Source organism: Megascapheus bottae, chromosome 22 (assembly GCF_031878675.1).
Source record: "Megascapheus bottae isolate mThoBot1 chromosome 22, mThoBot2.hap1, whole genome shotgun sequence".
Lineage (NCBI taxonomy): Eukaryota > Metazoa > Chordata > Mammalia > Rodentia > Geomyidae > Megascapheus > Megascapheus bottae.
The window spans coordinates 14895226-14911096 of record NC_143530.1 but is presented as its reverse complement, the minus strand read 5'-3'; the positions used below and the strand labels follow the sequence as shown (position 1 = coordinate 14911096).

Below are 15871 nucleotides of genomic sequence, written 5' to 3'. Positions count from 1 at the left end.
TTTAGTCACAAGTGCAAACTAAAACAAGTTTCACCTTACAAGCAAATTCTAATTAGTAGTAGCTTACGGAACATAGTTTGATGAAAAAGTCTACACCTGCATTTAGATTCAACAATAAATGTAATACAGCAATATCTCATAAACTTTCTTGCCCTAGTGGGTTTCTGTGATACTTAGACCTTAGCTTTCTAAGTAGCTAGGATTATAGGTGTAAGCCACCAGTGCCCAGATATTCTTAATATGCCCTCAGAAATGCACTTCTAGTCATATCCTCAAACCACATTTCTCATACACACAGAAGGGGGGAGTGCCTAACATATGCTACAAACCAATAATAAACCTCAAAATAAATAAAACCTCTAAAACCATCATCAGTCCTTCAGAGACAAGCCTAAAAGTAGTTGACAGTCCAGTTAGTGGCTCTCAAACTGTAACGTTGTTTCTGAATGCCCAACAGCGGTACTACTAAGATCCCTAAAATAAAAAGTCGACTATCAATAATGTGTGTGTGTGTGGGGGGGGGGGGGGTTAATGCATTTTTCTTTTCTGCCAGTCCTGAGCTTGAGCTCAGGGCCTGAGCACTGTCCTTGGACTTTCTCAAGGCTAGAGCTCTACCACTTGAACCTCAGCATCACTTCCGGCTTTTTCCTATGTATGTGGGACCAAGGAATCGAACCCGGGTCTTTGTGCACGCTAGGCAAGCACTCTGCCATTAGGCCAACCTCCCAGCCCCTGAATTTTTTTCAAGTTTAATCCTCAGGATACAGAATTGACCAAACCTAACCCGGGAACAAGTCAAACCACTTCCTGTCCAAGGAGGATACGGCAGAGTTTGCTGCTCTCTTTCCAGCACGCGGGAAGCCGAGCGCCGGGCGGGGCGGGGACCGGGCTGCCTCTGCCGCCGTGTCCCAAACCTCCTAACGCTAACTCCTCCCATATGGCAGATTTGCAGAGCTTCGCTGCAGCCCCAGGGGCCGGAGAAGGCGGGCGGTGGCCCCCACCCACCTCCCAGCACCTTCGGCTTTGGATCGCTGCAGCGCAGGGCGCACGGCGGAACCACGCGCGCTAAGCCGGCCGGCTCCCCGTTCCGACCCAGCTCGATAACCGGGGAGGGGCGAGCCTGGGAGCCTCAACCCAGGGCAGAACTCACCTCGTCCCTCAGGCACCAACGGGCCCGACCTCAGCCCGTCGGAAGTGACGTCTCCGCCGAGATCCGCGGGGCCGCCACGTAACAGGCCTCCGCCTCAAGTCGCCGTCCTCCACCAGGACCGACCCAAAGACAGGGAAGTGTGGCCAGGAAGCCCCACCACCCGCCCTCACCCGGCCACCGGCGGCTCCCAGGCCCCACCGGGGAACCCGGCGGCTCCTAACCAGCACTCGACCCCGCCATCCGGACCGTGCAGCCGCGCCGGCCTGCGCGCCCGAGTGGCGGCGCCCAGCGAGCCATGGGCTTCGGCGCTCCCCGACGCGCATGCGCGGCCTTCGGTCTCGGGAGGACTCCGCGGGCGACCGACACACGCCGGCCTCACAGCCGCCGGCACCCCGGGTCCCCGGCTGGCCCTGGTCTCCGGCTGGTCCCGACCCGCGGCCGTGCTGCTCTTCCTCCCTCGACGCGGCACGGCGGCGAGGCCCTCCGCGGCCGCCACCAGCGCCTCAGGCTCGCCCCGACACGGAGACTCGGCGCGGCTTCCGCTTCCGGTGAGTATTGTGTGCCCAGCCGCAGGGCGGGGGCGAGGGGAGGAGGAAGGAGGGAGGCAGCGCTCGCTCCGGCGGCTCCGCGCCCCGCACTCCCGGACCCGGAGCCGGGAAGGTAGGTGCTGTCCCGCCGCCGCCGCCGCCGCGCCGGGGCCGCACGGCCCGCCCGGGCTGGTCGGCTCCTCTCGTCGCATCCCTGCGCCGGGCCACTGCGTCACCGGCCCCCCACACGTAACCACCGCTGCCTCCGCCCGCCTTGGGCCCGGGCGGAGGACGTTTTGCCGCCCCGGCGACGTCAGCGCGTCCGGCGTTGCTTGGCTACCCCGCCGATTCCCCGTCCCGCAGCCACTCGGCTCCCCGGGGGAAGCTGACACCGTCACCGCGGGTCTCGGCTGCGTCAGACCGCCCGGCATCCCACCTGCACGTCACGCTTCTTCCTTACCTGGACCCCCAGCCGCGACAGCCGCTGTCCCTTCTCTCCAGTCTCCCCGCCCCCGATTTGGCAGGAGGAGATGGAGGTGCGGGTGGGGAGAGAGAGAGAGGTTCGCCAGAGCGAAGCCGAACCGTGATAGAAACAAAATGAGAACGTCCCCAGAAGTCTGCCCTGCTCGGGGGAGAAGGACCCCCCCAGCCCCACGGCTGGCTGACTGGCCGGCCTCGCCACTGCTGTCCATTCTTCACTTGTCTTTTCCCCCTTTCCTCTCTCACACTGCTTCTCTGACAGTCTAGATCCATTGTGGTCCACCAATGTGTGTACAATTAAACTGCTCCCACGTGGCTAGAAGACTGGGAAAGAGGCAGCATTCCTAGTCAAAATTAGGTCCCAAAAGGGAGAAAAGAGAGAAAAAAAAAATCTCATCCGACTGAACGGTGATACAGAGGGATAAGACTCGGATCTAAATAAATTAACAGCTGCTACCCCAAATTAAATACTCTCACGGGTGCCATGCATCTACCAGAGACTGGAGATGGAGTTTAGTGGTAGAGTATCTGCCGGGCCATGGGCAAGGCCCTGGGGTTGATGCAGTTTTACCCCAGCTCGTCACATGGCTACTTCCTGTGCAATCGATAGACCTTCCAAATGTCTTTCTTTTGCCTGCGTCACTTTGTGAGAAGAGGCAGAAAATGGAAATTGAGGAATCAACATTATCTTGGATGAAAGTATTGCTATTTTAAGCTAAAAGCCCTGCCTTCTGTATCTATCTGCATCTTATCAGATAGATTTCCAAATCTATGCTTCACCTGAGGGCAATTTGTTTACCTCATTTTTTTTTTCCATTTAATTCCTAATTAAGTTACTATTTGGGAGACTCCCGTGGTTACTGAATCTTTGGAATGGATTTACCAGCTCTCCTCTCAAGAAGTTATTGTCCTGAGGTTTAGTACACTCTTCATAGAGTTGCTATGCATTTATAACTTTGTCATTCCAAATGTTCAAATGCACACAAATAGAATGTTGCTTAAAAGGTTCTAGACCAAGCAGAGAGTACACTTCTTCTAGGCTAGTCTAGTAAAAGAAAGAATAATTTTATTCTTTTCCAAAGAGAGGAGATTGTTACCTTTTCCTAACCAAACTCATTATCCTCTGAAAGAGTGAGTGGAAGCTCCAATTGACTATTAGAATAAAACTCTTCTTTAACATCAGACTTTAAAATATACCTAACTTAAGAAATCTTAATGCTTTGACTTATATGGTACTTTTCAAGTTTCAAGTCCCACATTCCTTCTTTCTTTCTCTTTTTTATTGTTGTGGGACTTGAACTCTGTGTTTGGGCATTGTCCTTGAGCTCATAAGCTCAAGGCCACTGCCCAACCCCTGAAGCCAGTTTTCTGGTAACCAGTTCACTGGAGATAAGAATCTCACAGACTTTGGAGCTCGAGCTGGTTTTAAACCGAGATCCTCAGACCTCCGCCTCCTGAGTAGCTAGTAGGCATGAGCCATTGCTCTCAGCTCTTTTTTCAACAACTAGAAAAGTAAATGAACCTTAGATACATTGGTCTGGAGCTGTTGGCTCTAAGGTTACAAGTAAGATCGCCTGTGCCTAGAGAAGTATGTAGATATTGGATTATGCCTTTTGTTTCTAATAAGAGAAAGCAAAGATAAAGATGAGATATTGTTTATCGGTTTACTAAGGAACGAAGAAAAATTTAAACTTCTAACTTTTTTTTCTTTTCTCCTTACAAGTTAAATAATGGCAGAGACAAGTCTGTTGGAGGCAGGGGCCTCTGCAGCCTCCACGGCTGCTGCTCTGGAGAACCTACAGGTAGAGGCGAGTTGCTCTGTGTGCCTGGAGTATCTGAAGGAGCCTGTCATCATCGAATGTGGACATAACTTCTGTAAAGCTTGTATTACCCGCTGGTGGGAGGACCTGGAGAGGGACTTTCCTTGTCCTGTCTGTCGGAAGACATCTCGCTACCGTAGTCTCCGGCCCAATCGGCAGCTAGGTAGTATGGTGGAAATTGCCAAGCAGCTCCAAACTGTTAAGCGGAAGATCCGAGATGAGAGCCTGTGCCCCCAGCATCACGAAGCCCTCAGCCTCTTCTGCTACGAAGACCAGGAAGCTGTATGTTTGATATGTGCCATTTCCCATACCCACCGGGCCCACACCGTTGTTCCACTGGATGACGCAACACAGGAATACAAGGTGAGCATACATGGTGCCAAGGTCGGGGAAGAGGAAGAAGCATCAGAGGAAGGCACACTCCCTAGACAGAGGTTTGTCTCCCCTCAGATCTACATACATGGATGCACAGTAAATCTAATTATTCTCTACAATAAGAGGAGTAGTGTACGCCCAAGTTTTCTGTAATCTTTGCAACACACTTAAATCTTATGGTTGCATATTGGTATATGTAGTCCTGAAATAGTGGGTGAAACTTCATGAGAGGATCAAATTTCAAAAAGCATTTCTGGGGCCGGAAGTTTGGCCTAGTGGTAGAGTGCTTGCCTAGCATGCACGAAGACCCGGGTTCGATTCCTCCGTACCACATTCATAGAAAAAAAGCTGGAAGTGGTGCTGAGGCTCAAGTGGTAGAGCTCTAGCCTTGAGAAAGTCCAAGGACAGGCCGGGAGTTTGGCCTAGTGGTTAAAGTGCTTGCCTAGCATGCAAGAAGACCCGGGTTCGATTCCTCGGTACCACATACATAGAAAAAAGCCGGAAGTGGTGCTGAGGCTCAAGTGGTAGAGCTCTAGCCTTGAGAAAGTCCAAGGACAGTGCTCAGGCCCTGAGCCCAAGCCCAGGACTGGCAAAAAAAAAAAAAAAAAAAAAAAAAAGAAAGTCCAAGGACAGTGCTCAGGCCCTGAGCTCAAGCCCAGGACGGGCAAAAAAAAAAAAAGGCATTTCTTCTACTCCCTGCCTATTTTCCCATTGGTTGAATAGATAACATCATTTGGGACTGACATCCACCAGACTATTTGCATCTTCCCTTAGATAATGGCATCTGGTTTAACTTACTCCTGAGCCACTGGGTAAATGTCTAGAGATTCTTAGCATTTTATTACATAGTAAACAATATTTAAAATGCTTTGTGGCTTAAGAATTCAAGTTTTTGTTCTACTTGTAAGTGGTTAGAATTGGATGGGAGGACAAAGGTACAAAGCTTACTTTGAACTGGGATGTAGGTCAGTGGCACAACATGTGCTTACCATATACAAGGCCCTAGGCTTGATCCCCAGCAGCATCACCAAGGGGAAGGAAAAAAAAAAACAGTAGCTTTAGCCAGGGACTGATAACTCATGTCTGTAACCTAGTTACTCAGAGTGTAACAATCTAAAGGATCACACAGTTCAAAACCAGCCTGGCCAGGAAAGCCCGTGAGACTCATTTCCAACTACCCATGAAAAAAAAAAGTAGAGCTGTGGCCTAAGAGTACAGTGCTAGCCTTGAGCAAAAGAAAATCAATGACCAGGCCCTGAGTTCAAGCCTGGGGATAGGCCTGTAGGAAGTTAATATCTCATAATGGACAGAAAAGGAAGTTGTATCAAGAAATGGTAAGATAGATGGGAACTAAACAAATGGGTTGGAAGTAGAACTGTATATCAGTGGTAGAGTACTTGAGTAGCCCCAGGTTTTCAAATAGAATAATAACAACCAGGAGCGTGGCCTAGAATAATAATAACACAAACAAAAAATAAATAAATCTACCAACCAAACAAACCACTAAAGGTTTCAATTTCTTTTTTTTTTTTTTTTTGTGGTGGATCTTGGGGCTTGAACTCTGGGCCTGGGCACTGTCCCTGAGCTCTTCAGCTCCAGGCTACTGCCCTACCCTTGAGCCAAGCCCCACTTCGTTTTCTAGTGGTTAACTGGAGTTGAGTGGCTCAGGTCCTTTTGTGCCCGGGCTGTCTTTGAACCTTGATCCTCAGATCTCAGTCTTCTGAGTAGCTAGGATTACAAGCATGAGCCACGAGCTCGGGCACAAAATTCATCTTGTAAGAATAAATAATAAATGGATTAGGGGCCGGGAGTTTGGCCTAGTGGTAAGAGTGCTTGACTAGCATGCATGAAGACCCAGGTTCGATTCCTTGGTACCACATACATAAAAAAAGCTGGAAGTGGTGCTGTGGCTCAACTGGTAGAGCACTAGCCTTGAGAAAAGCCCAAGGACAGTGCTCAGGCCCTGAGTTCAAGCCCCACGACTAGCAAAAGAAACAAGAAAAAGGATTAATCTCGAAGCTATGGAAATGCCAGTATATCCCAGCTAATATCACCATTCCTATTCTTCCCAAACCCTTAGGAAAAACTACAGAAATGCCTGGAGCCCCTGGAATACAAGCTGCAGGAAATCACCCGTTGCAAATCCTCTGAGGAAAAGAAGCCAGGGGAGCTCAAGGTAAAGACTAAAGGTCCCTTTAACACTGCCCTACAAGGCATTTGCGCTGAGGGAATTAACCACTGTTAGATTTAAATTAAGGTAGGCCAAGGAAAGAGAACATCATGTGGGATTCAGGTTAGATGGACGCACCCCACCATGGGAGACACGTGGCTGAAGGGCCATACAGCAGCTTCTTGACCCCATCTTACATAGGGAAGCAGGCCGGGAGGTGTAGCCACAGTGGATGCAGTCCTCAGAGCCTGGGATCCTCCCAGGGGATCCGTCAGGAGGTCACCGGTAGTCAGGGTTGTGACCTCAGGGAAGAGGGAGGCCTCCAGAAACGCCTTCTCTGGGGCGGACCTTATAACCACATGCTATTTAATCCAGCACTTCTGATTCCTTAGAAAAACTATTCTTTCAAAAAAGGTTATTTTATTGGGTGTGATTGTCATCCAACAGTGTACTAAAATAACTTGTCATGAATTACTATTATTTTGGGGATTGGGGTCAATTGAGGGGCTTGAACTCTGGGCCTGGGCACTATCCATGAGCTCTTCAGCTCAAGGCTAGCATTCTACCAGTTGAGCCACAGGGCCACGTCCAGTTTTCTGGTGATTAATTGGAGATAAGAGTTCAGACTTTTGTGCCTGGGATGGCTTTGTACCATGATCCTCAGATCTCAGCCTCCTGAGGAGCGAGGATCACAGGCAAGAGACACCAGCACCTGGCATGTGAATTATTATTGGTTTGTTTTGTTTTGGTGGGTCATGGGGCTTGAACTAGGCCTGGGTGCTGTCCCTGAGCTCTTCAGCTCAAGACTTGAGCCAAGCCCCACTTCCCATTTTCTAGAGATTAATTGGAGATGAGTCTCAGGTCCTTTTGTGCCCTGTGCCCAGGCTGGGTTTGAACCTTGATTCTTAGATCTCAGCCTCCTGAGTAACTAGGATTACAGGCGTGAGCCACCACGCCACCGTGCCTGGCACATGAATTACTTTTTGAGCAGAAGAATGAAAGAGATGAAGGATATAATAGAGTAGCTGTTAGCAAGTACAAACCCCAACAATTCCAACAAAATAAAACAAAAAGACTCTCTCCTGAGAGTGCCAGAATAGGAGCTTGTTAAAGGTATTGAGGAAAGAAGGATCTGGGAAAGAAAGGAGAACTTCGAGAGCTGCTCGGTGACATTGGGACCAACTATATAGTCTCATAACTCAAATAAGGATAATTTGACAGCATCATCTTGCTCCATTCCCTCCCTTAATATTGAATCCTGTATATTAATTCATTGGGTGTCTGTGACCTTCCAGATTGGATATGGTTGTACTAAGCCTTGGAATTCTGCCCAGGTTGGAGGTCTAAGAGTTCAGGCTAGACTTGGGACAGGTGGGATATAGAGAAGCTATGAAGGCAGATCTAAACTTGATAGGGGTAAAGTAAGATATACTGTAAGTATTATCATCCAGTGTTTACATAGTACCAAATGGAACTGGGATAAGTATCTAGTCCAAAACCATAAAGCCAATAAGTAACAAATCCAGGGATACTAACAATATTTTATTATTATTATTATTATTATTGCCGGTCCTGGGCTTGGGCTTAGGGCCTAAGCACTGTCCTTGGGTTTTTCTCAAGGCTGGTGCTCTACCACTTAAGCCACAACACCACTTCTGGCTTTTTTCTATGTATGTGGTACCGAGGAATCGAACCCGGGTCTTCATGCATGCTAGGCAAGCACTCTTAACACTAGGCCAAGCTCCTGGCCCTGCATGAAGACCCAGGTTCGATTCCTTGGTACCAAATAAATTTATTTAGTTCTTGACATAGGCCAAACCCTGTGTTTGATCATGGATATCAAAGGTGAACAAAAACACAATCCATACCCTCCTGCACTTAAAGTCAGGTGAAGAGAATAAATAACTGCCATAACCCCAAAAAGACAGCTGCAAGTTCATAAAATGAACTTGAGCTTTAACCTTGTTAAAGGCTTCCACAAGTAATGAGTGGAGTTGAGATTCAGAGATTACCAGAAACAAATATAAACAGTATTTTTTCTTTTCTTTTTTTGGCCAGTCCTGAGCCTTGAACTTAGGGCCTCAGCACTGTCCATGGGCTTTCTCAAGGTTAAAGTTCTACCACTTAATCCACAGCACTACTTCGTGCTTTTTTTTTTTTATGTATGTGGTACTAAGGAATTGAACCCAGGTCTTAGTGCATGCTAGGCAAGCACTCTACCACTAAGCCCAACTCCTGGCCCATAAACAGTTTTTTTCTAATGAGTGACAAATAGAAAGCTAGGGTTACTAGAGTGTGTGTGTGTGTGTGTGTGTGTGTGTGTGTGTGTGTGTGTGTATGTGTATACATACATGCGCCAGCACTAGGGCTTGAACTCAAGGCCTGAGTACTGTTTCTGAGCTTTTTTATGTTCTGTTTTGTGCTGGTCCTGGGGCTTGAACTCAGGCCCTGTTTTTAGTTTTTGCTAGTGCTGGCGCTTGAACTCAGGACCTGAGCCCTGTCCTTTCTCAAGGCTAGCGCTCTACTACCTGAGCCACAGCACCACTTCTGGTCTTTTCTGTTTATGTGGTACTGAGGAATTTAACCCAGGGCTTTATGCATGCTAGGCAAGCACTGTACCACTAAGCCACATTCCCAGCCCCCAAAATTAATTTTTTAAAATTTAATGTATTATTTTTGTCAGTCATGGGGCTTGAACTCTGGACCTGGGTGCTGTCCCTGAGCTCTTCAGCTCAAGGCTGTCACTCTATCATTTGAGCCACAGCACCACTTGCCCAAAATTAAACATTGATTTTTGTTTTACTCTTCCCAATGGCCCTCACTACCAGTCCTCTGTGGGGATGATGAGAATGGTACCAGGGGAGAGATTTGCAGAAGAGTCCAATAAGGAGGAAAATGTGTGTCCTGTTAAACTATGTCCACTGACACTGAAAGCCTGTATACATGATGGGTTGGAGAGCAGCTCCTTGGGCCCCACCCTTGCTGACGCAGGGTCTCCCTCTTTCCTCAGAGACTAGTGGAGAGTCGCCGGCAGCAGATCTTAAAGGAATTTGAAGAGCTTCATAGGCGGCTGGATGAAGAGCAGCAGATTCTGCTTTCACGACTGGAGGAGGAGGAACAGGACATTCTACAGCAATTACGGGAAAATGCTGCCCATCTGGGAGACAAACGCCGGGACCTGGCCCACTTGGCTGCTGAGGTGGAGGACAAGTGCTTACAGTCTGGCTTCGAGATGCTGAAGGTGTGACCTTTGCCCTTGCAATGTTCTTCAGGCCAAGTGTAGTATAACTATGCATTCTAGTCTGTCAGCCTAGGGTGGTTGTATCTCTTGCTCAGCTTCCCTAAGCCCAGCTCTGCCACACATATGCTAAAGTTCCTTTTTCTATAGGAAGGCTTGTATCATTTTTGTGTTATTTATATATTTATATCTCATCAATAATTGTATACTTCATTTGTAACTCTTTTCTTTTTTAAAGTAGTAGGGCTTTCTTAGGGCCTGGGCACTATGAGCTTTCACTCAAGGCTAGCACTCTACCACTTTGAGACACAGCACCACTTCGAGTTTTCTGGTGGTCAATTAGTGAAACGAGAGATTGAACCTTGATTCAGCCTCCTGAGTAGCTAGGATTGCAGGCTTGAGCCACTGGCACTTGATTTACTGGAGACTCTTATATCCAATTAACTACCAAAGTTAAATAAAACTTTTTTTAAAAAAATGTTGAAGTTAGAGGTGTGGCTCAAGTAATAGAGCCTATCCTTGCACAGAAAAGCTCAAGGGCAAAACCCAAACCCTGAGTTCAAGCCCCAGGACCAGCACAAAAGAATTTTTTTTTTCAAGTTTTATAAAATGCAGTTCCCATTGCTTTCCAGTCCCAGAATTTGATTTACCTCATGCTAAAAAAAAAATAGAAACATAACTTAAAGGATACTTGAAAGTATGTATAGTATTTTATTTCTGATAGTCAATGAGACCTCTAAAACGTTGAAATCTGTTCCAAAGATGCACAATATCAGCCATACCTTGAGTCTCTTGCCTGTAATCCTAGCTACTCAAGAGGCTGAAATCTGAAAAATCAAATAATCTACTTACATTGTAAATATACATTTCAGCTTTTCTAATGTCCTTTAATGTAGGTGCATCTGCTTTACACATTACACTGAAAATCCTTGTGAAGCAGAAATTTATTGTCTTTGCCTTCTTGAGGCCAATATTTTCAAATCAGGACAAGCACACATTTACTAATGTACTAGCCAGTGCCAGATAGCAGCTACCAAACCACAGTGGGAAGGCATGATTATTTTCCTATGCTACCAGCCTAGAATTCTGTCTGTACTGATCATCACAGAGACTGGTCAGTACTTGAAGGACAAAATAAGGAGGTGACCTAATTCTTGTCTCTTGCTGGGTACCCAGTGACAAACATGTAAGAAACCATTTGGGAGTGATATAAACTACCATGCTTCATAATGACCAACAGTTGAAAGTGGGTTTAGGTTGGCAGAGATTTTCAGTTTCCTCTGAAGCTCTTCCCCTTGTCTTGTGACCTGCAGTTTACTTCGTGGCTATTTTTGTTTTGTTTTGTTTTGTTTTGTTTTTCTTTCCCCTGGGCTCAAACTCTGGGCCTGGGTACTGTCCCTGAGCTTCTTCAGTTCAAGGCTAATGCTTAAGGTGCCACTTGAGCCACAGCTTAGCTTTCAGATTTTTGTGTGTGATTAATTGGAGATTGAGTCTCTTGGACTTTCCTACGTGGGCTGGCTTTGAATGATGATCCTCAGATCTCAGACTTCTGAGTAGCGAGGATCTAATAGGCATGAACCATGGGTGCCTGGCTTGTCCAGGGACTGTTTTACAAATGTAGAACTTTGGAGATCTTTGAATATCAAGGCAAATCTTTTCCCCTTTTCTTCCTCTTCCCCTCTAGGATGTCAAAAGTACCCTGGAAAAGTAAGTGATTTGTGTGTCAATTTGTGGGTTAAATTTTGGGTTAAGAGGTCCAGAAATGAGTTAGGAAGAGAAGGAATACAAGGTCTGGGAAGGATAAGAGGAAAGAATCCTTGCATGCATGATGCACAATTCCTTAGGAGTAACAACCACTGGCCTTTTTCCCTTAGAACATGAAGGCATGGTTGGTAAGGGGAATGAAATGTAGAACTAGATTATATTTGTGCTGTAGATGGATTCTATCCAAACAAGATGGTAGGAAAAATGAGCTGAGAGAACAGAAAGATGATTATTAATTTTCATGAAGTACAAAAATGCCCCCAGAAAGTTCTAAGGCACATTCTCAACATGAGGAACTTTCTAGGATACCATTTGTAGCCTCTCCACAGATAACAAAGAAAAGCAATTGTCATCGAGGAGGAGGGCAAACTTGGGAAGATGGAAATTTTTAGTTTTTTCCTAAAGATGACAACATATTAACGTGACTGAAACTTCCTCTGATCCCTGTCCTTTCTTCCCTTACCTCCCTGTCCCTCCTAGATGTGAGAAGGTAAAGACCATGGCTGTGACTTCAGTATCCATAGAGCTGAAAAAGAACTTTAGCCATTTTCCCCGACAGTACTTTGCCCTAAGGAAAATCCTTAAACAGCTAATTGGTAAGTTATTCCCAAAAGGAAATTAGCAGAGAAAAGGTCTTTAGATCCTACCTATGGGCTCTAATTCCTTCATGCCCACACACTCCCACTCTATTACCTAGCTTTCAGTCTCACCCTGAGTCATGGAAAGAAGCCTTAGGTGTCATCTCCTTTTTAAACAGGGACCCAGAAAGGTCCTTTCTGGCTTAGATTAGAATTTACCTAAGTTATAAGATGTCGGGACCAGCTGGTGCCAGTGGCTCATGCCTGTAATCCTAACTACACAGAAGGTTGAGATCTGAGGATCTCAGTTCAAAGCCAGCCCAGGCACAAAAGTCCCCTAGACTTACTATCTACAGTTAATTACTAATGGCACTGTGTTAGCCTTGTGCTAAAAAGCTCAGGGACAGGGCCCAAGCCTAGAGTTCAAGCCCTACACCTGACAAAAAAAAAAGATAGTGACCATATAATTTATTATCTCAGCTGAAATATTATTATTAACACGTATTCAGGGAAAATAGTCATGAACCAGTACCATTCCAGGAAAGCAGATTTCTTACCTCCACATGCTTCTTTTTCTATTTATTGGTGTCATAATGGGGCTGAATTCAGGGCCTGAACTGTCCCTGAGCTCTCAAGGTTTTGAGCCACTCTGCCCTGCCCCTTCCAGTTTTTAGTGGCTAACTGGAGATAAGTATCTTTCCAGCCTGACCTTCTTTTCACTTCTCCACACAAGGAGGTAAATGCTGGAGTAGGAAAGGAAGTAGGTAAAGCAGGGGTCCTAGAGAATCCCTTCCCTTCCCTTAGGCTGATTGAGAAAAGTAGTCATCTGATGGTTTTATAGAGCCCAGCTTTGTACTGGCTGATGGGAAAAGTGAGACTTGCAGTTCCTGTCCTCATTTACCTCCCTTCTCTGGCTTCTCAGCCGATGTGACCTTGGACCCTGAGACGGCTCATCCTAACCTTGTCCTGTCAGAAGATCGCAAGAGCGTCAAGTTCGTAGAGACTAGACTCCGAGATCTCCCTGACACACCCCAGCGTTTCACCTTCTACCCTTGCGTCTTGGCTACTGAAGGTTTCACCTCAGGTCGACATTACTGGGAGGTGGAGGTGGGCGACAAGACCCACTGGGCAGTGGGTGTGTGCCGGGACTCCGTGAGCCGAAAGGGCGAGCTGACTCCACTCCCCGAGACTGGCTATTGGCGGGTGCGGCTGTGGAATGGGGACAAGTATGCAGCCACCACCACACCTTTTACCCCTTTGCACATCAAGGTGAAGCCCAAGCGAGTGGGAATATTCCTAGACTATGAGGCTGGCACACTGTCTTTTTACAACGTCACAGACCGCTCTCATATCTACACCTTCACTGATACTTTTACAGAGAAACTTTGGCCCCTCTTCTATCCAGGCATTCGGGCTGGTCGGAAGAATGCTGCACCACTTACCATCCGGCCCCCAACAGATTGGGAGTGACAGGTTGGCAAATAGGTTTTGTTGGGATGCGGCAGGGTCAAAAGCTATGGGCCTTCATTCCTGTATCCTGCTGGAATCAGGCTTGGTGTTTGCCAAGTTCCAGCTCTGAGCCATCTTGGAGGAGCACGCAGGCGGTCTCTGATGGTTTGAGTAGAGGAATAGGTAGGCCTGGGCTGCATGACAACACAGCCGCGTCTCCCCCCCATGGGGTGGGGGACGGGTTCCCAGGGAAATGTAGCCCTGCTGCCCGCCAGGTTTTCTATTGCACAAGGACAGGTCAGGAAGGATGGAGAGGTTTTTGCAGAAACAAAGACGTTTAGGAGAGGGTCCAACTTGCCCAAGCAAGATGAAGCCGAAACCTTTAGTGGTTTGTTTAGTTTTGTTTTATGGTTTTGGGGTTTTTTTTGTTTCGTTTTGTTTTTGATCCAAAAAACTATTCCATTTTGTTCCTTGAGGAACATTGAAAAAACATAAAGGACAGTTGCTGTCATAGGTCTAGAAGTTAAGCAGTTGGTTTTTTGTTTGTTTTTTTCTGAAGACAGAGGCTAAGCATCAAGAATGTTAAAAGGACTATCAGGGAAAAGTGCTAAAGGACCATAATTCTAGAAACTAATGAAGCAGATGGAGATGTCTTTGATCTTATTCCCAGGGTAAGGTTGTCATTATGAGTAGGATTGGCCAGAGGAAGGGAACAAGGAACATAGGGAGAAGGAAAGAGTAGGAAGAACTCAAGAGTTTGCTTCTTGCCTCCCTCCTTACAATTGGTTATCTCCAAGAAGTTGCTTACATGGCTCCTCTGCTAAAGGGAAATGGAGAAGGTCCTGCTAGATACATCTACCCTTCCACAGCTTTCCCAAGAAAAATTGATCGAGTCAGGTATTAGAGGAAAGAGGTGTGTTTACCTAAAGCCCCGAAACAATGTCACTAAGTAACTACTTCAAGTTGTCGGCCCTGATACCTGGCTTTGGTGTCTTAGGAAGAAGAAAAGAAAGGAGGGATGGTTATGGAGTCTAAGTGAGTCTTTCTCACTCTAATGAATGGGTTGGTTTATATAGGGAAGGACCAGATAGGCAACTTCCTTTTTCCTGTGAGCCATTTGACCCAGAGCTGAGTGTTCACAACAGCCTTTTGCCTGTTTGTTGCCGTCATTCACCTAGTTCTCCATTCCCCTTTACTGAGAATGTACATCATTTTTTTTATCTTAGGCCAAAATAAATGACCTGTAGGGTACATACACTGTCAAAAAAAGGTAAAGTGATGCATGTCAAACCAAACTAGACTTGGATTATCTGCTGCTCTGAAGACTGAGACAAGAAACTGCAGTTTATTGAGGGCATTGAGCTCCTCCTACCACCTCAACAGGACTTTGTCCACTCTCCTCCTCTTACCTTTGTGCCTTGACTGTGGTTCTTTGCGGCAAGATACTTTGGTTGTTATAAAACAATATGAACAAAGGATCCACTGAAGTGATCTCCGTGTTGTGTGATAATTTGATAATGGCCTTATGATAAGAACCTCTTGAGTATGAAAAATACATACTAACAGGCTTTCCCTTCAGTGCGTGATGAGGTCTGGGTGGGCCTGGGAAACTAAATTTTACCCACATGCTTCTCATTGAGATCTGAGAACACTTAGGAAACGTTATACTCGGGAGCCTTAGCTAATTTCCTTCCAGTGGGTTGGAGGCCTGCTTCTCTACCCAACCTGGCAGGAGGTCTGCAGTGGGAGAGAGAGCCTTAATTTCTCCTGATTTATGCTGCCCTTCATATCTCAATTCAGTCTACTTCTTTCAACCCCAACCCTTCCATTCCCCAGCTTGCATCCTGCAGCTTCCGACCTCAGGCACTGGTAGTCATTAGCTGGGGGTCAGGACAAACGGGATCGGGATCGATCAACCCGGAAGATTCCAGACTGAGAAGTGGATGACTGTGTGACTTGGGTTGAGCTGTGTGGTTAGTAAGGGACTGTTGACAAGTTTAACAGGGTTTTTGTTGTTGTTTGGTTTTTGTGAGTCATGGGGCTTGAACTCAGCCTGGGCGCTGACCCTGAGTTCTTCAGCTCAAACCTACCACCCTACTCTTGAGCCAAGCCCCACTTCCCGTTTTGTTTATTTGTTTCTTTTTCTAGAGGTTAATTGGAGATGGGTCTCAGGTCCTTTTTATGGCCGGGCTGGCTTTGAACCTTGATCCTCAAATCTCTGCCTCCTGAATAGCTAGGATTACGGGCGTGAGCCACTGTGCTGAACCTAAGACTGGGAGTTAGAAATTATTCATTAGCAAGTGAAGATCATCTGTTTCAT

The 15871-nt window shown here is 46.8% G+C and overlaps 1 protein-coding gene across 3 annotated transcripts; it reads left to right on the top strand.

Moving 5' to 3' along the window:
* The first annotated feature begins 1151 nt into the window (after window positions 1–1151).
* Window positions 1152–15042, top strand: Trim39 (tripartite motif containing 39). Of its 3 annotated transcripts, XM_090356154.1 has the most exons (8): window positions 1729–1810; window positions 3881–4340; window positions 6433–6528; window positions 9533–9763; window positions 11445–11467; window positions 12005–12120; window positions 13025–13575; window positions 14778–15042. In XM_090356154.1, the coding sequence occupies exons 2-7, from the start codon at window positions 3888–3890 to the stop codon at window positions 13570–13572; spliced, it is 1467 nt and encodes a 488-aa protein (XP_090212280.1). In that variant the 5' UTR covers window positions 1729–1810; window positions 3881–3887; the 3' UTR covers window positions 13573–13575; window positions 14778–15042. The 3 variants fall into 3 exon arrangements, with proteins under 3 accessions (XP_090212278.1, XP_090212280.1, XP_090212277.1); XM_090356152.1 differs by lacking the exon at window positions 1729–1810 and adding an exon at window positions 1152–1698 and having other exon boundaries at window positions 13025–15042; XM_090356151.1 differs by having other exon boundaries at window positions 13025–15042.
* Window positions 15043–15871: the final 829 nt, after the last annotated feature.

Bases quoted from the DNA above. Each gene is read 5' to 3' on its own strand.
- Trim39 (XM_090356152.1), top strand. From the start codon at position 3,888: ATGGCAGAGACAAGTCTGTTGGAGGCAGGGGCCTCTGCAGCCTCCACG. The intron at 6,529-9,532 runs GTAAAGACTAAA...CTCTTTCCTCAG, and splicing joins AGAAGCCAGGGGAGCTCAAG to AGACTAGTGGAGAGTCGCCG. The intron at 12,121-13,024 runs GTAAGTTATTCC...CTGGCTTCTCAG, and splicing joins AATCCTTAAACAGCTAATTG to CCGATGTGACCTTGGACCCT.